This window comes from Larimichthys crocea, chromosome X (assembly GCF_000972845.2).
Source record: "Larimichthys crocea isolate SSNF chromosome X, L_crocea_2.0, whole genome shotgun sequence".
NCBI classification, from domain to species: Eukaryota; Metazoa; Chordata; class Actinopteri; family Sciaenidae; genus Larimichthys; species Larimichthys crocea.
In genome coordinates this window covers 16368492-16393472 of record NC_040020.1, presented here as the reverse complement: position 1 = coordinate 16393472, position 24981 = coordinate 16368492, and the positions used below count along the sequence as shown (strand labels likewise).

General features: G+C 40.0%; 1 protein-coding gene across 4 annotated transcripts in view; it reads right to left on the bottom strand.

Moving 5' to 3' along the window:
- The window catches only part of astn1 (astrotactin 1), a 369281-nt gene that overhangs the window by 194310 nt on the left and 149990 nt on the right, over nucleotides 1-24981 (bottom strand). For all 4 annotated transcript variants that reach the window (XM_027282875.1, XM_027282876.1, XM_027282877.1 and 1 more), the window contains 2 exons: nucleotides 13661-13827; nucleotides 6122-6316 (listed from right to left, as the gene is read on the bottom strand). In XM_027282875.1, coding sequence (XP_027138676.1) covers nucleotides 6122-6316; nucleotides 13661-13827 — 362 coding nt within the window. The remainder of the gene's footprint in view (nucleotides 1-6121; nucleotides 6317-13660; nucleotides 13828-24981) is intronic.

The window sequence follows — 24981 nt, the reverse complement described above, 5'->3', positions numbered from 1 at the left end:
GCATGGTCTTGGCGTGGCTGGCGGTGGAACAGTAATTAAGGAAATCAGGTCAAAAAACAATATGAAGTTTGCTGCTGGTGATGTGAAACAAAGGTTATCTGCTGGTGTGGGTGGCACGAAATGGGATGACACTTATCAATGCATCGGAAGAACCCGGAGTGGAATAATGTCGAAAAGTCTCTGCTCTGTTAGATCCATGTATGTTCTGCACACACTGTTTATTTGCTTGTTACTGGATTTGTGTCACAGAACGATGAAGAACAAGGTTCACTGGTACGCTGACTGGAGTTCAACATTGCTCAAAGCAACGATGCGTGTTTTTAGCTGTTAGTTTAACAAAGCACACAAATCGAGTAATGAGTGGATATTTGTTGTTGTGTTGTTTCTTTCTCTGCTATGTAGAATATGGGCTGAGTTCCTGCTGCTGCATTCATGTCTGACAGTTTGGTTGGATGATGATGTAACATTCAAAAGCCATCTGGCACTGGAAGGATGACACATTACGTTTTCTTAGATGTTAACTGACAGTTTTTTCTACTTCTTCTTCTTCTAGAATCTGTGGTGAAGTAGCCATTGGTTTGATAAATTATTAAAATATCACAAAACACAAGGACACTTATGATTAATGAAAACAGCCCCCCCACCCCCCACCCCTCTTTTCAATCCGTCCCCACCCTCTTAGACACATTTCATATTTTAATTAACTGAGTCAGTATCCCTCTTGAGGGGGGGATTTGGGGGTGGGGTACTGTATGCTGAGGCTGAGTGGTGGTGGGGTGGTTGTCAGGTGGGAGCATGGTCTTAATCATTGATCCCAGGATGAGAACAAAGGGCACTAAAATATTCATTAAAACCTGCTCTGAGCTTGTCGTGTGAGAGAGGAATAAGGAGGAGGAGGACAGCGTTAGGAGTAATGAGAGGAGGTTAGCTTTTTAACATCTCATTACTGGAGTCCACTGGCTCCCACAGAGACAGGAAGATAGAGACCCTGTCACAGAGCTATGTAATATGAAACAAGATCATATCGTGCCCGGTGCTCCCGAGATGTGACAGCGATAAGACCTCCTTCCTGAGCGTGGACGCTCATATCTCACGTTGCTTTGTAACCAAAATCCATTACGTGTCCCACCAGTGACAATGATGCAACGGGGTTTTACCTTACGAAGAAATCAAATAAATAAACCTTGTGTGTTTGAAATTATAATAACAAGTGCGCCCCCTCCTGAAGCAGGGAGGCCGTGGTGTACTTTCCTTTTACTGGAAAACATGAGAAGCATTTCAGAGTTGCTGAGCTCGACAGATGAACCGTGAGGGAACCACGCTGGGTGGAGTGTGTGTGTGTGATGATGGAGCTGAAAGGCCTTCGCTGTCCAGTAGACGGGGAGTCCACACACACGCGCAGGTGTGTGCATGAAAGCGTGCAAACATTTATTTGTGTGTGGATATTTTTCTATTTTCTCTCTGTCTGTTGTTGCTCCAAACAATCCTCCCCCCCAATAAATAAAACATTAGGAGGCAAAACTTTCACTTGGTGGAATTGTTTATGATATTTTAGAGGAGGAGATTTTTTGTGTGGGGTATCAGGATGAAGATGACAACAAAGCAGAAAATGTTGCTATTGCAGCTGAAAGAAAACTAATCGAAAAAAGCCTCCATGTTATGATTACACAACATTCACATTTGACTTTTGGTCGTCGCTGAATGATGCAGACAGATGCTTTGAGCCTCTCCAAAGCGGTGGGGGTAGAGGCTTTTGTAAAAGTGCCAGAGAACATCACATGAAGGTTTCTCTTTTGTCCCTCCCTCCGTCTCTCAGGAGTAAACAGTACATCTAATCAGGATGCAGTCCTGTAGGACATGGGTCACGGTGCTGTTTCACTTATTGCATATTTTAGTTACCAGAGGAGAAGTCGATGACTGCTGAGGCCTGCACATCACAATTTTGCAAGTGGCTGTGAGAAATAAGTGAATTTTCTACAGTTCGAAAGCTTCTCTGACTAGAGGTCATTTAACACAGAGACGGTTAACTGCACACTCCTTGGTCCTCAGCATTACTGTCTCGTGGGGGTGGAGAGTGGGAGTGATGAAGAGATTCAGCCACCGAGTCGAGTGTTTAGGACAGCTTTTTCAGTGCCTCGGAGTCTTCTCAAAAGAAGACTTATATTTGAGCCAATAAATCTGCGGTATGGTGCTGCATATCAAATGGACAGAACATTCTTCCCTCCTGCTGTTTCTTTAATAGTTAAGAGGTACTTCGGCAATTTTGCTGATGGCTTTAGCAATAGAGATATTTGTTTAGAAAAAAGGTCAATGTCGATGGAGACTTGATGTCCTGACTTTTATTTCCTTGTTGAGGAAAGGCTTAATAATGCTACAATTCTCTTCATTAGCACTGAGGTCTGATAGCTGCTTCAATTTTGGATCCAATTCCAATTTTACAAAATACCCAGACTCCCCATGGCAATAACACATCTCTTATCAAAGTATTTTAATAGCAAAGAGCCATGAAAAAAACATTTAGGTAACGTCAGACTTCTTTTCTGATACTTCTGCTGGTTAACAAACGGGCATTAGTAGCTAATTGACATCAATCCTGTAAGTGACTTGGCTCTTGACTGGTCATTGGACTGTCAACATAATGCTGTCTATACTCACCAAAAACATTTTGTGAGGGGAAAGATAACTCACTGACCATGAGTGTTTTTGCAGTCCAACAAGATGCTGATTGCAAAGGTTTACAGATTTTCGGAAGTCTGAATCTCAAAGATCAGGCCCTCCAGAAACTGGTACAGGTTTTAAAATCAACATTAGCATCAACAGTTATTGCATTGTGTCAGATACATATACTGTATGTTGCTTTCACACCACGGGGGAATCGGTTCGATTGGGCGGTGAATGACAAAAAATTTCACACCTTTATTTGTTTGGTTCACTTTCACACTGCACTCCTGAAACCGGACCAAAACGTCTGGACAATGTCATGCAGTTACAACAGCTGCTTATAGAAAGAAAAAAAGCACCAGGAAGAAAAAAACAACAACTTATCGATTGGCTATCTGATCTTTGGATCGCTCGATAGTCAGTTTGCTTTCCTACTGTAAGTGAGCCACACCAGGGTTCACTTGCAAGCGGACTGAGACCCATGTTTTCAGGCGGACCAGAGTTCACTTGGATGAGCTTTCACACCTGCCCAAATGAATTGGACTCTCCGAGGAAACGAACTCTGGTCTGTTTAAAGTGGACCAAACAGCACTGCTGTGAAAGCGTCCTTAATCTACATCTCATACTGGACTGCACAGTACCATAAAATGCCGTTGAACCTTAAACCCTATTCACAATGCAACATTTTGGCCAACCCTCATCGAAACATTGACCAGTAAATTCACATGAATGTTCTTTTAACAATATATTGATCAAATTTGACAGTTTTTTGACAGTCCTTTTTGATGTGCAACATTAAATTTGACATTTTGTTTCCTCTGGGACAGATTTACCACCACGTATCAGACAAGTATTGACAGAGGCTGCCTACACTTTTCTTTGCATTGTCAAATAACTATAATTACAGTAATAACTATAATAGCATCTAACTCGACAGCTCCACTCAACACCAAACCCGACAGATCTTCTGTTCTGACTTTTGTTCAGTTCACATTTAAATGTTCATCTGGTCCAGTTAGGTTTATATCAACATGCTGGTTTATGGTCAGTTTTAATCCATTTGCTGCCGTCTCTTAGAATTAGACCTTGCATTAACCATGCTTCCCAAAAGAGTCGTCCTTCCTCTTCCACCACCTCATCTGCACAGGAAGCATTTGGTGTGTTTGGTGCCTGCCTCAGACCTCCACTCTGCATTCACAAGCACTTTCAAATAAGATCAGAGAATTTGAGATTTAGATACTAGATGATATTAACTTTGGTGATTCACCGGCCCATCCCTCTCCACAACACCAGTGGGCGAGTTGCCTCCGGGCGACGGAATCCATGCCCGGACTAAATTAAATTCCTGGGCCACAGATGACTTTGCTGACCTTCTGGTTTCCTGAGTTCAGTGAAAATGATTGCAGCAGACAGACAGCGATAATTACCCACCTACAAAGTACTTTATTATCCACATCAAACCCTGTGCAAATCATGAAAGGAATACGGCATCTCTTTAGACCTGTGTGGCTTAAATGTCTCCAAAGAGGTGAAGGAAGATATTTTTTTAAGTATTTCTCCTCCTCTCAGTATTTCCCTGAGATTAGGAGAAATGTCTTGTCTTTTATAGAGGACAATCCCTGACAGTGTCAGGCTTTACTATCACGCTTATCTTTTTTTTATTGGGAGGGAACTGACATAAAATCTACCTGAATCTCCTTGCCCCATAATGAAATAACCTTTAAATATATTGATTCAATCTGATTCGCTTTTACAACGCGTGGTAACACATCTACCTCCTGATTATTTATGCACTGCAACGGTTTCTATTTTACCATTGTGTGATTCAAACCATATACCAGCCTGAGAGAGCACTTGGGTAGCATCAACAATAACCAGTAGTGCTGCATGGGGAGTTTGGGAACAATAAATGACTAAATTTAGTAAAAGACCTTATTGTTCGTGCCCTACCTTTAGAAATACATGCTCATATGTACTGGGAACAGGGGTTAGAATTTGTGCTGATCACTAGCCATTTCTGAAAATGGTCATAGGTGCAGTACACAATACACAGAGGACATTAATGCTCTGTGCGATTCTGTATATAAAGAAGAGCTGAATGTTTTCTCATGTTTTTAGAATTTTAACACTTCTTATGCAAGAAAAAAACACAGGGGCCAAGTCCGATTTTAAATAGAGAGCTGCGGATAATGAGTCATGAAACAGAGTTTATTAATTTCTTATGTTCTTTCATAGTTCTTAGATGATGTGAATCCTATTTTAAGTAGAATAACAACAGTCCACTTTAAAAGTGCAGCAATGTTTGAGGCTCTGTTTTTCAGTATATCCTCGTATCACTTAACATGTCTGCACGGTTTTATTAGACCTCATAGTGCCGACCTGAGGTTATTTCTGTGTGCAACTGGCAGCAAAGGAAAATCTGTCACTCCATTTCAGAGTGTTGTTTGTTTTAGCCGGAGGCACAGGAGCACTGTTGTTCTAACGTCGAGGTGATCTTATGAAGTCGATGCTATACCTGTTGATTTGAGGATGGATGCTGGATGTGGACTTTGCACCTGAAGACCTTTATATCTTTATATATGGGATCTGGATAGTGAGATCTGACAACCATCTGATCAATTCAAGTCTGTTTCACAGCATACTGTTCAAAGAATCAAAGTATAAGGGTACTTTCCAACAGTATATAACAAAAATCACTAGAAATAAAATTACTTAAATTAATGCGACCCGGACCAGGATAAGTGGCAGAAAATGGATACAATATATTAATCCATTTAGTTTTTTTGTGGGGGTAGTGACAGTAATTGCTCTAGACTTGATGGTTCCGACTGAAACTCCACAAAAAAAGTATTAAACAGCCTCCAACGCACACATTCCACTGTCACAACAACCCCACTTTAAGTTTATGGGTGTATAACATTTCCCAGCCGCCTGCAAGCAGATTAAAAAAAAAAGAAAAAAACATTTTATAACTGCCTATGGCAGGCCAGAGCAAATGTTGAAGACTTTTTAATACTTCATAACTTTTTAGGGCCTTTTGGGGGAAACTAAATTCAATATTTTATCCTTTCAAGAAGAGCAGAGAGCCTCATCATGCTTGTTATTTTGACTCAGCCAACAATTGAATCTCAATATCCAAACACAGTAGCTGTATAGTTCTGTGTGCGTGCTTCTCCTTATCTAGACCAGAGATCCAAATACAGGTTGCATGTTAATCTATACTCAGCTGTATCTGACACATGTGATGCATAAAAAAAAAATGAAAAAAAAAACACCCCCCGCTTCAGGCTATCTCACCCCAAAGCACTCTAAAGAGCGATGACCGAAACAGTTCTATCATGGATATCACCACAGCAGGAGCCAAGAAGCCCAAACCCCCGTCACACTGTTTCCCTGCTGAGATACAAATGGCACAGCAATGTCCCACATGCTCCACTTCACAAACAGCTCATGTGTTTACCTGAACGTGGCCTTGAGGATCTGTCCCGAGGTGCTCTCTTTGGTGTGGTTGTTGTAGCCGTAGAAAAGGTCTCCGAACACAGTCTGGTTAGCGGGGATGTCCGCTGCTTCCACGCAGTCTATTCCCTCGGTGCAGGCCTCAGACAGCGGCAGGCACGACCTCCCGTCTGGACCACGCTTGTAGTCCTCGATACACCTGAAGTGGCAGAGGTTTAAGTCACATTATTGATTCACTGACTGCCATTCTCCCCGAGAACTGTTCCTGTATTATCAGATGATTTGCTTGCTTCTCCGGCTCTTCACTTGCATTTGCTTTTTCCATTTATTTTAGTTCTTTAAAAAATTAGGATGCAGAGCATTTTCAGGTTAGAGTCAATCATATTCAGAATTTTATTAAATAACAGGTGCTGGTTACACTGCCAATTTTCACTGTCTTTTAAATAGTCAGCCATATGACAAAAGCTGCTGGCTCTTGGCGAGTTTTTAAAATGATTATGGAGGATCACATAGCAGATAAAAGAATCGATAAGACGCTGTCTCCGATGTGCTCGGCCAAATTTTATCTGGGCTTGGCTCATGCCCCGACTGGTCCACTGTGATGTGAGCACATTCTGATCTGAATTTCAACTTGGCACCTTGTGTCATTTTAAAATGCATGAATGTTTTGGTGTAAACTCAAAACTAATGAGAGACATCATTAGTAGTTCTTTTTGACTGTCTTCAAGAAAAGATTTTTAAAGGACATTAGCATTAACTAATTAATGACACTGATGAAGTTTGAATTATTGTTTTTGAGACTGGATGAAGATCAGAACAAGAACTAAAAGAAGAAAAAAGCAGTAAATACTGACACCCAAGACAGCCCATAATGTTTCCTTAACTGTAGAAAAGCTAACCATAAGTAGGGCCGAATGATCATTTTTAAATCATAATTCCAATGAGTGGAAGACTAAAATCCAAAGAGCTCTGATGTCAGGTTGAACTTACATGATTAAAAGTGTCTAAACAAGTGATAGTCTGAGCCGGTTTTCATCAGCTACAGGGAATAATTCATGTTAATGCAACAGTTAGTTGGAGAAATAAAAGAAATCTTTCCTGTTGTCTGGTGAATGCGCTCCAGTGTTTCCCCCAGAATTCTATTAAGATGAACTATATTCAGTGTGGAAAAGTCTCTAGGTCCTCGCACCTCTCCTTGTATCTTTCCTCTCTCCTCCCTCTGCTCCTCTTTTCACTCCTCTCTCTTCGCTCCTCTCTTCGCTCCTCTCTTCGCTCCTCTCTTCGCTCCTCTCTCTGCTCCTCTCTTCGCTCCTCTCTTTGCTCCTCTCTTCACTCTCTCTCTGCTCCTCTCTTCACTCTCTCTCTGCTCCTCTCTTCACTCTCTCTCTGCTCCTCTCTTCACTCCTTCCTTCACTCCTTTCTCTGCTCATCTCTTCACTCCTCTCTTTGCTCCTCTCTTCACTCCTCTCTCTGCTCCTCTCTTCACTCCTCTCCTCACTCCTCTCTCTGCTCCTCTCTTCACTCCTCTCTGCTCCTCTTCTCACTCCTCTCTTCACTCCTCTCTCTGCTCCTCTATGCTCCGCTTCTCATTCCTCTCTCTGCTCCTCTCTTCACTCCTCTCTCTTCACTCCTCTCTCTGCTCCTCTCTTCACTCCTCTCTGCTCCTCTTCTCACTCCTCTCTTCACTCCTCTCTCTGCTCCTCTCTGCTCCTCTTCTAACTCCTCTCTCTGCTCCTCTCTTCACTCCACTCTCTGCTCCTCTTCTCACTCCTCTCTGCTCCTCTTCTCACTCCTCTCTTCACTCCTCTCTCTGCTCCTCTCTTCACTCCTCTCTTCACTCTCTCTCTGCTCCTCTCTCTGCTCCTCTCTTCACTCCTCTCTCTGCTCCTCTCATCACTCCTCTCTCTTCACTCCTCTCTCTGCTCCTCTCTTCACTCCTCTCTGCTCCTCTCTCTGCTCCTCTGGACTCACACAGGTAGTAATGACAGCACGTAATTAATGTAGCTAACGCTATTTAGCAGCTACAAAATATGCTATTAACGTTAGCTTGGGAAGCTGTAGCATTTATTAACTGACAAACACCATTTCCTGCTAATCTCTCTCTCTGTGCTGTTGCTGCTCGTTCACTTTTACCACTTCACGTCACTTTTTCTGCCCGCTCACTTGTTGGACTGCCATACGGAGCTACGCTGCTCTACCTTACTCTAACGTTAGCTACCTACGCTGCTCACTACTGTAACGTGTATGAACTTGAACGTGAACTTTTACGTAGATGTCCTTTGAAGAATGAGAAGAGGGTTCGACATGATTTGCTGCGCTAGTTAATGACTCAAAACAAGTCCAAAATAATTCCTGTTGTTGTGCTCACACAGTGCGAGTAAAAATCATTAGTGGCACATTGATATTCATAATCTTTTAAAAACTTCAGCAGTGGCGCCAAAGAAGGTTTCTCCAAAAGCAACAGAACTCTGTAACCTTTTTAATGTTTGACAGTAGAAACAATGGGTTTGTGTGTTTCTGTATAAAACATCCAGGTGATTGCTTCACCTCAAACAGGTAGATCACTTGTAGCTCGGTAGTTGTTGACAGTTGTTGGACAGTTTTATGAATCTCAGTTAAAATTTTAAACATAAAGTCAGAGGTTTTGTTTTGTTTTGTTTTGTTTTTATTGCACTTTCTATGATTCATGCTGTACAATTAATTTCATGATTGCAAGGGAATATTATTGATTGTTGTTGATTGTATGATGTTAATAATGTATTATCCAAAAAAGGGTTTTATTTTCTACAGAAAATTGAACTACAGGGTTGTGAGGATCACATCGATTATGCTGAGCTTCATAGAGAACTGTAATGCATTCATATTGTTTCATGACTACAGTCATAAACAGAGATAATGTGCATGCAGACGCACTATATCAACAGTCATCAAACATTGTAGATGTCCAAGTGTCTGTAGTTTGTTGTTAACATGTTAACTAGTTACAAACTAGAAGTAAACTGATGGGTCTTATAACATAGTGTGACTACCTATACTCACCCATACACAATATTATAAGATAAGGCACTCTCTGGTTATTGTTTCACTGTTTTCTACTTAAAAAAAAATATATATATATATTGTCTGTTACTAACATGTGGATGTAAATACAAGCCTGAAGTTTGAATATGAGAAAATAAAAATATACATATCTCAAAAATCATTCATTCCTAACACTGAGCATGTATTATCATTCCTTATTGTTATTTAATTATCATTATAGGATAGACATGAATGCTGACATCATACTGTGACACATGCCATGCACATGCTCTTTAACATAATAAAAGGCATACTGCCCACAGTCCAGAATTCTGATTTAAAGCATGTGATTGAATGTTTGTTCTGAGATATTGTCTACCACATTTTCACTGGCTTTAAAATATGCATGACCCAGACAGTGTAGAATCAAATAAAATCAATTCTACTCAGCTGGCACAAAATCCTCCATCTCAAAAAAAGGAGTAAGTTTCCAAACACTGGGAGTCCTCTTAAGACTCTTTCATATTGATGATGTTTTGACATCTCGGTCTATAATATACTCTGTGAAATGAATCAAAGGCAGGCGAAGTGGAGGGAGGAAGGTCTGGATGGGGCGTTAAAGAGAGAGAAAGATAATCTGCCAGGGATTTGTTCTGAGAGGGGCCCTCTCCTGGATGCCAAATCGCAAAAGCTAATGTCAGTCTCCGATGGGACGAGTAGAGGATTAGTCACATCTGCACTGTGCAAAGTGACAACAACAAAATGCTGTTGCTCAGAATTAAAGGAAACACAGTGTTTAATGCAAAGACGACAGCGAGGAACAACAGCTTGTTGTATTTAACTAGATGGCAGTTGTTTTCTCGAATGAGAAAACGTCAGGTGGCACAGTGATGGAATTTATGCGAGTCCACCAGACTGATAACAGGTGCAACATAACAAACAGGAGGGTCAAGACGATGTCAGTCTGTACTCGTCAGCTGTCGGGCTGTAGCACGACTGTGTATTGGCTTTACATTATATGAGGCAGGTCTCCATATGCCAAATCGAACCATAATCTAATGTAACCTTGGCAGAGCTGAATTTCTTTGTGCTGATTCAGTTTCACTTGAATACAACAGAGCCATGTTCATGTTGTAACACCTGTCAGATTATAACAATCCTTACCTCCGTGTTTTGTTCTTAAACACGCTCTTGTACAATATTAAGACTTCATGAAAAGTGCATTGGTTTGATATCTGTACACTGAAAAAATCCTGAGAATATTATGACCAGTATGTTTTTATAGATTAATCCAGGAATGTAGGTGGAAGTAAACAAGCTGCTATTTCTGCTGTGGGATGTCGCTTGACTCATCGTTCACAAGGCTGTAAATAGTGTGTGTATGCAAAGGTTTCAGTTCTTTTGTTCAGCTTTAGCAAAGAAACATGACAAGATCTGTAGAAGCTGCTCAGAGAGGAATACAGTAATCAAAATGTATATATGGCCAGACAAATCCGGTCTTTACTTTTCATTTCACCTGTATATCCCCAAAACCTTACTGGGCTGTGTTGAAAGCCCAAGAAATCATGGATTTTATTCATCTCCATGAAATGCTAATGATCCATGTGAAGCCACTCTTTTTTTATATTTTTATTTTTAACCTCACAACCTTACCTTACAATGAAAGGCATCATGTTTGGTGGCAGATAATCATATCTTAGGAAACAAAGTATGAGAACAAACATTGGCTCAGGATAAGTTACTACCAGTGATTTCCACAACTATTTCTGCTGTGAAGTTGAATATTTTAAAATAGGGGCTTATGTGTAAAAAAACAAAACAAAACACAGCTTGTTCAGGTGTAAACAAAAATGTCTCTGATATTTTGTGTAAATCTTCTCATTTGAGAATACAGCTGGTACTCCATGTTTTAAAGCTCTTGCCTAGAATATTCCAAATATTCAACATTCCCCACTGGAGTTTATACTGGTCAAGGCCTCTGAGACAAAGTCTATGGAAAAGTTTCCAAACCAGATGCAAAGGAAACAAACTTTATTTCAAGTTTTTACTTTTTTATTTGAGTGTCGTCATGGTAGAATTGTATTCAAAAGTGGACAACTTTCATTCGGCAATGCAATTCATCTCAGAAACCCGGCAGCAGTCTGCCACAGCATATGTACCACTCTAATTGGTTTTATCATTGTCCATAATGAAACGTGCCACTATTTTACAACCACTCCTGGTCCGACAACATCCTCTGTCACGATGTCATTCTCCTTAATCTCGGCACAACTTAAAATTTGCTGCCCACGCTGCAGAGTGAGTGACTCACTGTCAATTATCCTGCATGAAGGAGAAGCCTGGTATGAAGAAGTACAGCTAGCTGTCCACACCCACCCACCTCTTCCCGAAACATTCCTCCAAGTTATCGTGGCTGTCAGCAAGGACGCTGGATAGCAGCCAGAGTTGAGTTGCTGAGAGAAAATCAGTCTGCATAGTGACGTCAAAACTAAATGCTGGGAGACATTCGTGGTTTTGCATTCATTCAAATGTACAGAATAATTTTAAGGAAGTGAAACCTATATTCAGCCACAACTACTGGTATACTATGTACTATGTATATACCAATTAAGCCCCCCCCCTTAATTGGTACCCCTTAATTGGTACCCCTTAATTGGGGTGATGTTTTTTAAATTATTTTTATTATTTAAGAACCATTATTCACAACTCCATGCCTGTGGAGCAGCAATATCAATGTGAAGTGAAGCCCAAACTGCCATTCAGCCTGCCTCAGCTCCACCAACGCTTTTATGTCTTTGACCTTTCTGCCAGGAGGCAGCAGAAGCAGGACTTGATGACGCGATGGAGAGACACATCACACTCTGAAGAGTGTTTCTGAAGAGCCATGGTGGCTACGTGATTAAAGGCTCCCCATATGATCAAAAACAGTTCTGCACTACCAACTAGGCAAAGCGCTTTAAGTTCACATTATTTAAACTTTGACCTTTGGTGCTGCTGACCTTTCAAAGCACAACCAATGAGATAACAGCTGTATGTGGCATATGCAAGCAGGGAGGTAGACAGCAGAAAGTAACGGAAGACATTTAACTCAACCTGAACTTAACATTAAAACTATACCATGATTTCACCGGAAAAAGTAATGCATCACAAAATGTCAGTCAGACATTGTGAATGGGTCCATAGTTTACAAAGTAAGCTTGTTAAATCCAAAGCTAAAGTTAGTTGGGTTAGTTGACTATGTAAGTTAAATATGCCTTGTATCACGCGTTAAATAAACAGTATGTGACCAGAAAACTTTGCAGTAAATCAGTAAACAGTAAATCCATCATGTTGTTTAGAAATTCTGATTTGTTTAAATTGATTTCTGCTGTCCGTGTCATGCTTTGCCTGTAGAAGCTCTCTGCTCTGCGCCCTACCTGAGAGAAGAGCAAATCTCTTCTTGTGTGAAGGAAGCCTAACCACCACAAAATGCCTCCCTTACTCCACAAACTCTCCAATGGGGGCTCTCTTACTAATAGTCTGTTTGCTTTCTTCAAACCACTGTGACATTGATGCATTCTTTATTTGGTTTCAATAGGCCAGTTTAGGCTTGGCTCTGCCCTAACCAAGCACATACATTTCATTTATTTCTAAGGAATTTAGTGAGTAAATAGAAAATCTACTTCCAGTGTGAATGGATCTCTGTATTGAATCAAACGGGTGGACGTGAGCAGGGAATGAATTTACCGCACACCAAGCACCAGATGCTGTCTTTAATGAAGAATTCTTTAAGGTTCACTCACCACACTGGCTGGAAGTATAATATGTTTTTGTTTTGTTTAGTTGTTTGTGCTATGTTAAGATTCCACTGCACTTTTGATTCAACATGTTCTCACTCCTGATTTGTCATATACAGGGCTGCTCCATGGCCCCACCCTTCAAACGATGACACCCTAAAGTCCAGTCTATCATCAGTTTTGTAAAAATAAGCTGAGATAAGTTATGACAAGGAACACGGAAGCTGTTCTAGAGGGCCATGGTGGCCCAACGCATCTGTAAGACCTTTATTTTTTTTAGCTTTTTCCTTTTATTTGTTACTCATCTGAACTTTTGCTTTAATGCATGTTCATTTCAGTACAGTTTGTGATGTATATGTAGGGAATGTGTACACTATTGAACATCCTTTTGTTCTGTGTTTCTGTGTTGCAATTGCTGGAGATGAAATTTAATTGATATTTTATATTAAATCTAAAGTTTAGCTGGTTTGCTGTCCTATTTCCATGCCAGTGGTTGTAGTTCTGGGGATATTTTGCCTCCACATTGTTGGTTCAAATAGTTTCTAAAGTGTTCTGTAGTTAGGATTTTTCATTTTAAGATTCCAGTATCCATAACTATTGATATTAATAAGGGGATGGGTATTGGTTTGTCTAACAAACTTTCACATAACCAGATGTGAATGATGATAGGATCCATCAGTGCAGTTCAAAAAATACAATAATTATAGTACTTAAAAATATAAATTAGTGAGTCTGTTCTTTCTTACCCACAGAACATCTGGATGTTGTAGAGTGTCGGGTCATCCTCTAGAGGAGCCAGCTGCTGGAGACACAGCTGCTCACATCCCCCATTGAAACCATCAGAGCAGTCGATGCCGATGTGGTGGTCGTAGCATCCGGTCCCATCCTTCATAGGACTCAACCCTGGAGGGCACTGTGGAAGGACCAAGGGTTTCTTAAATGAGTAATGTTCGCAATTACAGACCTTTACTTAATTTAGAGAGACGTCCTTAGAGCTGCCTGCAACTAACAGCGAAAAGCTGCCACATTAACACTAATCCCAGATGGGACAGGTAAACAGATCCGATAACATCTGTGCCACAGAATGTGAACAGTCAGATTTCTGTTCCCATTAGTGCAGCCTGTGTGAGCTTAGTCTGTAAAGCTGCACACGGCAAGATGTTTCATGTAAAACTCTTATATTATCAGCAGCAGGAGGCTGCAACAGAAGGAGCAATGGTACAGACTATTTCCACTGGTGAAAAACAAATTGTCTGTGTGAGGAGCAAATATATTTATTTACAGAAAAAACTGCCTCGCAAAATGTAACAAAACTTAAACAATGGAACATAAATTTGATATATGTAACAATACTTAATCTATTTATAATTAATCATAATTCAGATTACACAACATAGCATCAGGTGTAGGCTTTCCTACAGGTAAATACACAGCCTCCTCTGAGAAGCAGACTGTAGGACAACTCTGGAGTGATGCTTTAAGCTAAGTAATTAAAAAAAAAACCTGTCTTGTATTTGATCATTACCAATGTTTCTGATTTGATGATCGTTTGTAAGTGCTAACCAAAGATAGTATAATTCATCTTCTTGGGAATGTCCAAAATCCACAGCAACCTATCTGATGACAATATATTTAAACCAAAACCATAAATGTCAACCTTATAGTAGAAATCAGGAGATCACTTAAGGAACAATTCATCTCCTGCGCATCCATCCAGTTACTGCTCTCTTGTGGTATTGTGTCTTACTACAGGATTTCCCCTGCCCCTGGTTAACACATTAAACATTCAGCCACAGCAGGCAAATTCTTTAGCACGTAATCAATACTCACAAAGAAAGTTGTTTCTTTTATGTTAGAGAAAGCTTTTGCATGAAACTACCACTTGATTATTTAGTGTGACACTGGGGACGACAAGAACAGTGATGAAACGGCCGACAACCAGTTTCATCTATAATGAAACCCTTTAAAATAATTATTTTCCTGGCATGAGGGGAATGAGGCAATGCTGCAGGTTTAAATTAATTTCCATATGATCCAGAGAGAACTGTCTCCACTTTTGATAAGAGAAGTCAAATCATTTAGTCACAGATTAATGTCAAGAAATTAATAAAAAAAAGACTAAAAAAGAAGGAAGTTTTTACAGAGCTGTGAACAACATCTTAATTGAAATGCACTCTGTGCGAGAGTAAATTTACAAAACAGCTGTGAGACACGACTTCACCCCAGTTCCCTCACCCCACAGTCTTTTTTCATAGACCTATCAAGTCAAAGTCACATTATGTTTTCTATCAGCTATTACTTCAAAGGAAATTTTGATGAAGTACAGCTAACCCCAGAACAGTGACTAGACAGCTGGTTTCCTCTCAGCACTGAGGGATCACCAACTGCTTACTTTTATGATTAAGGCCTCATTCGGCTAATAATGCCTGCGTGCTGTTTGTGGATTCCAATCTACTTCTTTTTTTGTGAAGGAACATTACGTTTTTTTCTAGTCTAGTTTGTATGGTATTAAGAACATGCCCAGTAAAAATACACTGCACTTGGTTATTATGTTATTAAAAATGCACTGCACTTGGTTATTATTATTATCATTTTGTAGAATGCAAATTTACTATGACTGTACTCTTTAACTCTGCTGAGTCATGCCAAAGTCATGGAAGCTTTCAAAACATGGTCATTTTCTTTTACTCTACTGAGCCTGGACCACCTGTATGAGAAGCCATGTTCATTTGTTCAAATGTGTCAGGGATAATTTGATATTTCTCTTGAAGAACTATGACTGGTTGGTGGTGGTGAAAATTGTCAAATTTGGCCAGGATACCCAACTAAAATATAATACATAAATGTGAACATTTTTCTTTTTAAATTTCTAGGATTTTTGATCATTAAATAAATTAGTATTTTTGCTCGTAAGCCTGATGTGACGAGCTTAACATGACTTGTTTAAGCCCCAACCATTTTACTGTATGAGCTGAAACTACTCCAAAATCTGTTGAGAGGTACCAATTTTTTTTCTCCATTCAAAATTGATGACACGGCATTTTGGCTCCCCCGCTTCCTCATATACATTTTAGGTTTCATGAACGGAAGCTCATCAAAACATCTCCCAGAGGTTAAAAAAGGATTTTGATAGTAAGTGTTTTTAGCTTCAAAGATGGAGGAGAGGAAGTCTTCAGGGAGTGTTTCAAATACCACAGTACATTGGAGATGAAGTCGAAAAAGACAAGGGGTTAAGTGTAGGGAGCTGACCACCTATAGTGTGTGCTAGTTCAGCTACTGCAGTTTGTTTACTCATTTGGTCAAAATATTCTTAGAACTATGGTCAACAGGCTTACATTTGGCAACAAGAATACAGTACCACCATGAAAATAACCCTGAATGGTACAAAAGTACAAAAGGCAGGCCAAAGACTGGCCCCAGGTAGAAGGTTGTGCAGGGTGACAGTGACAGGAGTAGGATACTGACACGTAAGTCTGAAAAGCTATTACAAGGAGGCAACACACAATCTGTCAAGGGCTATAGAGCAGATGTATACATAAGTGCTATTTATACTAGGGCAGTAACTGAAGAAATGAAAAGCAATTGGATAGTAGGTAGAAGTAGGTATGGCGATCAGGTTACGGGAAAAAATGGGGCCACACTAAGAACGTTTGGTGAGAGATGGAGAATGACAGGGTCTGGAAAGCAGAGGTTGTCCAGCTGGAAGGCAATAAAAGAAAGGGAGGGCAGGTGTCATGATGTTTCTAGTTGGTTGATATGCTGATTCTGACAACCTAGAATAAAGTCAAGCTTCCGTAGGGTTAGGCTTACTGAGGCTTTACATGTGATTTGTAACAGAAATGCCACCAAGAGTTTTACCATATGAGACTGTAACGGTGTGTGTTATGAAATTTTCTGTCCTTAGGTTACACAAGGTCACGTGTGGGCCTTGAGGTCCTCAGCAGTATTAGTTGTTTGGCTTTGGTTGAAAACAGTAGGTGCCAGTCTATTGCTGCCTTCCAAGACATAATAGATAGCTGCCATTGACATTCCAATTGATGTAAACAGACATCTGTGTCTCCAGACTAGAATATGCTGACAATAACACCTGCATGGGTAAAGACATTCACTTTGGATAATTCTGGGCGTATAGCATTTGTGGTGTTATCTTTGGGTTTAAAGTCTGACCACCAGCATGAGTTTGGCAGAATGTGAGACCGACTCAGGCACTTCTGATGAACTTATTAGAGTGTCTCTAATTCTCCTTGGCCAAGCTTCAGTAAATAATACAGCATAAGACATCAGAGGCTCCTGTACACTTTCTTCCTTCCTGACCTCACCATTGACCTTTGACTTCAGCAATTTTTCCACAACAGTGTGTGCCAAGTGACGAACTGCTACTTTTCAGATAAGTAGACTGTCACTGGACCGTCACTGTCACTACCATAAATTCACACTGGCTCAGGAGAGGTGAATTCTCATTTGGAAACAGGTTGTTGAGCTACTCAACTGCCTGACAAACCAATTTAGTTAAGTATGTCCGTATTACAAGCAATATGCTTACTGCAGTTCACTACTGGGCCTCATCAGGTTTGTCATGACTGTGCTAAAAGTGGCAGCAGATGATTGATCGATTGTATAACTGCCTTGGCGCATCCATCTTAAGTAAAGATCTCTGAAGCAGCTATGTTTTTGTTGTAGCACCAGTGCCGAACGGGGACTCGTGTTGAATGAGTGGTCCCTGGTTTGGCTCTCTTGATAAACTGATATTGGCTTTGTCACTCCGTGAAGAGGCTGTTGTGACAAATGATTTATAACCTGTAATGCAAAGAGCACATGAGACATTGAATCTCCTAACACATCTGTGGCACCTTTAAATCAATGCAGTCAGTGGATGTGTGGATATGTAGCGCAGGCTGAGAGAAATTTGTATTGATGGGCTGCTGCACTGTAGCTTGCCAGCCACAGATAGCTCGAGTTATTGACTGCCATAATAGGCTTCCGACATGCCGGAATAGTGATAACTCTAGGCCATTTTCCAGCTGTCCATAGCATAATAATCATAACAAGAATATGCACCCACCGGAGTCTTTGTCTGTGGATTGTTATCACTTGAGATTTCCACAAATCTGGTCTTTAATCCTGGGCAAATCATTGATAATCCTCTGTATAAAACTACTCCCCAAGAAAGCAGTCCCCAGATCTGTTAAAAATTTATCTGATTAAAAACTTGGTTGTTTTTGGAATGAGTCTGTGGCCATGAAAGGTGGAGTACTTTGACTCATGGCTGGCATAATGAGGAAGTAATCCAGATTAAAAGTTTTTAACAAAAGTTTGGACGGCTTAGGTAGACGGTGTGAACGCAGGTGTTTCTTAAATTTAGCTTCTGGGTTTGTGACAATGTGATATTTGGGTTTATTTATTTATTTTATGCATTGCAGGATTATCTACATTGATATGATATCCATATGACATAATTCTGAGCATAATGAGCTCTTACTTGGAATATAATGACTAAATGCATTGTGTAACACTGGAAAGGTTAAGAACTTCGTTATGCATGTCCCTATGCTTTAAAAATCAGAAGTAACTTGGGACACAACATAGCAATACGGCTTCATAAAGTATATGGCACTGTAAGACACAACAGCTCCTTACAGTGTGTCATAGCATGTTTTTAGACTGACGTGCTTTTGTATTGTTGCTTGTCGTAGGTCAGCATGTTATGTAGTGCAATTCAAAAAGGCTTTGAGTGATGGCTGTAGAGAGCTGTGTTCAGACAGGTGTATAATCGCTGACACCAGCAGAGATCATCCGAGGTCTCAGTGGACTTTCAAACTTTCTGTCTCAAGTCACACATTCACATTATAAAGTCTTGGAACAAAGGTGACTGAGTCAAAGACAAGCTACTTTCCACAACTGAAAATGGCAGATACTCTTCAGCTAGATGCTAATTTGGTGTTGAGTGCTTCAGTCTTTAGGCCCAAGAGTTGAATCTGTTCAGCAGTTTAACAAATATTTGTTACTTGATGAATAAAAAAAAAGAAAAAAAGAAAAATAATTGCAAAAAAAGTGAGTGACTGTACTAATCAGTGTGTCCTAGTTAATGTTGTCAGAATCTACAATTAAGGTATAGGATCTGACTGTAAACGGGCATATTTCATATCCAAATGATGCACAGGTTAACAGATAATGACCACGCAGTGACACTAACAAAAGGTTCTTTGTAGGCAAAGTAATCACCATTTATCTTAGGCCATTTAATAACTTGACAGTGAGTGAGAGTGTTGTCTGCCCTGCCGGAGCTAGCGGTATAAAGCCCACTCTGGAAAACCCCTTGAACCACCATGCCTTTTAATCCTGTTTCTTAATGGAGATAAATTCCTGCAGTGCTTTTGAGGCTTAAGGGAATAAGCACTGTGCCATTGCCAAACAGCAACAAATCCCCACGAGAGCTACTGGATAAGATAGGCACTTTTCAAATTTGTCAGATAGGCATATCGTTGTAGAAAAACAATGATTGAGGGCTTCGACAGTCAGGTAATGCATTCAGTATGAATCATCCTTCTTGATTCATTCAACAGTCTTAAAACACACTCATTTATGCTTTGAAAAATGATTTGATCCATTTTTCTAAATATATTTATTTTGGTGAACTGAAATAATTATAATATGGAGATACTGTGGAGATACTGACGTAATGGTTGTAGAGTGGTAAGTAAATAAAACTAATATTTCAAAAAAGCAAGTTTTGCAACATATTGTAACATTTTTACATGGATGTATTTCAGTGACTTCATGTCCACATTTCTGTTGGCTGTGTATTGTATATATGCAATGAAAAGGTCATATCAGAAGTAGCTTTAGGGCATCACTCCATAGCAGTGTCTTATTATGTTTCCATATCTGTACTTATTTCTGTTGTTGTTATTTCAATTACAGTGGCCTCACCACAAAAGTGACACCAGTGGTCATTTGTTTAAACGCTCAATGTGACTTATGTTTACATTGACCTGACACGGACCTCCTGTGGCTGTGTGAATAATGTCTGTTGTCTCTTAGATGCGAAGGGAAAGTGGAACAGTGTTGTTAGGCCGATGTATTCTTTAAGCAAAGTTGTCACAACTCGTCATCCAACCATGTCCAAATGTTAGAGGCAAAACTTCTTATGCCTGTCCCTGCTTCCCAGAGGTTAACTATGAAGCGAAATGACTGTGTTAGTGAGCTGTGTTGAGTTTCACAAAGGTTTCTTTCGTTTAGTCTGACTAGATTAGCAAGACCATTATAATTGATGCTGCACACCTGACCTGGTTCTGAGGTTCTATTCAGATTTAAATCAGCTTTTTAAAGCACAGCCTGTTTACTAATTCCTTTCTTGGTGATATTTTCTGAGTGATGTGGATTCTCTGCCGAAAGAAGACCTTAAATGTGCAAACTTATTGAGCCGTATGTTAGTGATGTCACAGAACGAAGCAGTGCTGCAACTGTAGCATTGTGTCATGGATTTTGAACCCTCTCTCCTAGAAATGATTTTTGTATTACCAAATTGCTTCGATAATTATTTTGTGGGGAATGTAGTTTCCTGTTTTATTCAGATGATATGATGAAGGCACATTAATAGGCCACTTTGGATGAGTTTTTTTGTGTTTAGTCTGTTTCACACACAGATTAAAAAATTGATTTGTGTAGTAAGTCTGTTAATGTCGGATAATGTTGAATCAATTAAATTCATTTCACTCTGATTTGGTCAAAAACTGAAGCTATTTTACTGTCTCCTTTATTATGGCACAGTGCCAGAGCATAATGTTGAAATCAGTTTGTTTAAATCAAGTTTAAAGTTTAAGAGCTCAGTGTTCAGTTGTCACCGTAGAAATAAAAAACATTGACATTGAGAGCACTTTGAGTTGATTAACAATATTCTGCCAGCATTTCTCTTGTTTTATTTGCAACGAACGAATAACGAAGTAGGTGACGTGATTGGTCTGTTTTGGATGGAAAAATAGTCAAAAGACATGTCAAATTCTCTGTTTTCTGTGAATGTGCAGAGAGCAGCTAAGTTAATAAAGAAATTTAATAACCACTGTCGTCATAATCATAATCTCGGACTGGGGTTTTAGGTTTTGTAGAGCCAGCTAATACACAAAAAAAGCCTGGATATGTCCATCTTGCGTCTTGTAGTTCACCCCTCTGACCTCTCTCCAAGAAATCTTTTGCCATGCCATGGCACGTGCAGTGGTCTCCTGGATGAACACTGGCTGGGCTTGACCCACCCCTCACCTGACCTCCTCCTTTGCTCATGATTACCACAGCCACTAGAGTAATATAAATCTGGGCCATAATAAGCTGCTTGCACAAACGACCTATACACCCGTTTTTTTCTGGTGAGGCTTATTTTGCTGTATGGCCGAGTACAGTATTTCTCCTGGGTAAGCATGTACAGTATATTAAGGCCAAGTATAACTTCCAGCTATAATGAAACATCCTATTACAGGTCTACGCCTGGCACTGAAAAGCATGTTGACTGATACATCAAACACAGAACTGGGATGAGATATTTATTAGACTTAAAAGGTTTTTTTTGTTGTTGTTGTTTTTTTCCGCACTGCAGAGAGAGAAGCCCACAGGAGCATTTGTGTCAAGTTCACACAGAAAACTTATCTATTCTGAGGAGGTCTATTAAAGAAATCACATTTTGTAGCCTAAAACATTATTCCAACATATCCACTTTCCTTTCATGTTTCCTAATAGCTGTCTTGTGAGAGTTTTCCACAGGCCAGTGTGATGAGATAAGCAGCGTGGGTCAAAGGTCAGCTTATCCCAGAACACTCTGCCCTGTCGGTCTGGCCACCTGTGGATGTTATGGTGAGTAAGTTCAGTCCAGGAAAACTTGAGCATTTAGTAACCCCTTTCACCTCCTTCACAGCTAAGTGCAAAAAGCACAACAGGGAGGGTGCTTGAGGTCGAATGGACACTGCTGCAACTGAAGACCTCTCCTAAAGAGAGACCATATTTTCCAACCAGAGGTCTTTTCATTCATTGACAGCTTGGGCTGATGGCGTCCTGTTAGCATCACTAAATCTGACACGTTTCATCTAAAACTTTAATGATCTAACAATCTGTGTTAAACTGTAGTCAACTGCAACAGCAAAGCACGTCAATGAATGTCATTTACTTGATGGACTTAAAGAATGTGAGAGCAATGCTCCCTCTTGGTAAATTAGTGGTTAGAACTTTCTTTTCTAACTTAAGGAAGAAAAAAAAAACATTATTACTATGAGCAGAATTCATAACAAACCTATATATTACTCTTAGAATGACAAGAATTATTTATACTGTGTGGCAAGAGCCTGCTTTAGTCTGACTTCAAGTTTGAAGTTTGGTGATCTAATGAGATGGTGTAGTTCTTTCTGCTGTTTCCAGACACTCATTGGTCTATGACCAAGCATAGATTTTTCAACAGGATTATCTGAGGTTCTGAAGTTAAAGTCAAATACAGGTCAGTGCTACATAAGTTTATACACATTAGACTGACAGACAAGCAAAGGAACTTCTAACAGAATCCAGGCAACATGGGCAATATGCTGTTTTTTGTATATGTGTGATTGTTTTAAGTGGCTCACAATCATATGCTTGATGAATTTTGATGATGATTTTTCAGTGTCCTAAATGATTTACGCAAAATGTTCTCTTCAGTTTGGAAAAGGAAGTTTCAACCTTGTTAAAGTTGAAAGAATGAGTCAGAGCGAACCTTGTTAAATTTAGTGGACAAGGACAACATGTTTAGAAGAAGACATTCTGCACTGCATAAGGTTTCCATCGGTTTGTTCAATTTTAGATTTGAAAATACATTTTACTCCTGACAAAATACCATGGAGCAAATGTGAGCATAATTGGAAGAACTCTGCTACCTACATATAACCCTACTTTAAAATCATCTTCTTTTTCTTACTTAAAATAAGGTTTGTTTGTTTTTTAATTTAAGGAATAATTTTAATTTCATTATCTATTTCCTTATCTTTGGTTGGTGTTCAAGTCGAGTGTCTTTTTAGAAAACTATTTTCTAAAAGCAACCTCCAGCAATGAGCTGTGGGCGATCAGGTGACCATCCCTCAGAACTGCACCCATCTTTACGACATCTACTATCTACTTCTGTCTTCAACCCTACGTTGAATGAATGTCTATGTAAATGTTTTTACCATGGCGTGGACCTTTCTTGTCCTTGTAATTTGCAGTGAAAGTTTTCCATCCATTTTCCTTCTGCTTGTCCAGGGTTGCGTCACATTGGCAGCAGGTTTAGCAGGGTGTTCCAGACATCGCTTTCCCTAGCAACACATTCTAGTTCTTCCTAGGGGATTCTGTGGAGTTCCCTGATCAGATGTGATATGTAGCCCCTCCAGCAGGTTCTGGGTCTGCCCAGAATATCTCCAAAGAAAGGTGCTCAGGGGGCATCCTAATCAGATGCCCGAACCACCTTAGCTGGCTCCTTTCAACATAAACAGCGGCTCTACTTTGAGCTCCCTCTAGATGTCTGCGTTCCCAATCCTATCTCTAAGGCCGAGCACAGGCACCCAACAGAGGAAACTAATGTCAGCCACTTGTATTTGCGATCTTATTCTTGTGATCACTACCCAAAGCTTATGACCGTAGGTGAGGGTTGAAATGCAGATGGACTTTAAGATCGAGCTTTGTGTTCTGGCTTAGGTACATCTTCCCCAATCCAGCAGTCCAAATATAAGGTATAAAGCACCTGCTGTCTTGTATATGCAAGTTGCATGCTATAGTTAGCTAGCAGCTAATGATGCTAGATAACATTCATAATGTGACCTCCGTTGTTGCTTTCGGTATCTAAAATCGCTTTTTACTAGTCGGTTCAATGAGCCGTGTGTCACAGCTACTGCCCACCCAAACATCACTCACTGCTGCCTAACCGTTGTGAGCTATTGGGAATAATTGAAGGAACCTCAGATGAGCATATTTGCATTTTTATCACCTCCTCTCGTGTGTCATCTGCATTTTAGCAGCTGGACAATCAGAGGAAACTGAAACTGTTTATGGGGATTTTATGAAGTAAATCAAACTGAAACTGCAAACTGCTTGGTGCAATCAGAAATCTAATGATTTCCAGAAGGGAAAGGGACACGCTCCCGCAATCTCCAGTGGAAATTAGACCCCTGGTAGTAACTGACAACTTAAATGTCTTTACCAGTGTCGACAATAGTGAATATATAGTGTTGGTCATACTGTAGCTGACTCCTGACTTCAATCAAATTCAAATATCTTTTTTTTATTTTATTGCAATACTCTTATCTGATTTACCGTTACAGTGTTGTGTGTTATTATTTTAAATGAAAACTCCTTCATGAATATAAAAAAAAAAAAAAAAAAATCCATTCAACGGTCTCTAAAAGAATCCATTCATTCATACGTATTGACCCCTACAGTAACTAATCTTCAGGAGATGCTTTTATCAACCCTCTGAGTCTAAACACATACACTCTCACATAAATCCAATGACCCGAGGAGAGAAAACATCAGTAGTGACAATCTAATGTGCTCCTATCCCTCTTTAGGGCTGAGGTCTAGCTATATCTCTGCCAGGTATTGACTCCACTCAACACTGCTTAGTGTCCCAAAATGTGATCCCAGTCAAGATTGCTTTTTGCTGCCTAAGGGGAACTACGCCAATTCGAAGTGGTGAGAGGAAATGCTTTCTCCTGCAGCATGCAGCATGGTGCTGTCCAGAATTATTATTAAAAAACACTCTCTGGTCAGAAAGGTAGATGTAACTGTGTATTGTGTTGTTATGTTGTACATAATGTGTACTTTGGGTTGTGTGCAGTCTGGATTAGCATCGTGGTTTGTGTGGGTTTTTACAAAATAATGGCATGATCTAGTTTGAACTGGAACTGCTGAATGCATCATGTGGAAGAAAAAACAAAACACATATTACTTGGTTGATGAATGAGGCTCCTTGTTCTCGTTTTCTATAGATTTTTACTGAAGGGTTACCAACAAGTACCTCTTCTTTGTCACAAGAGGACCTTCTTACTGTGCCCTGTGTTTTTCCTGGATGATTGTGTGACAATAG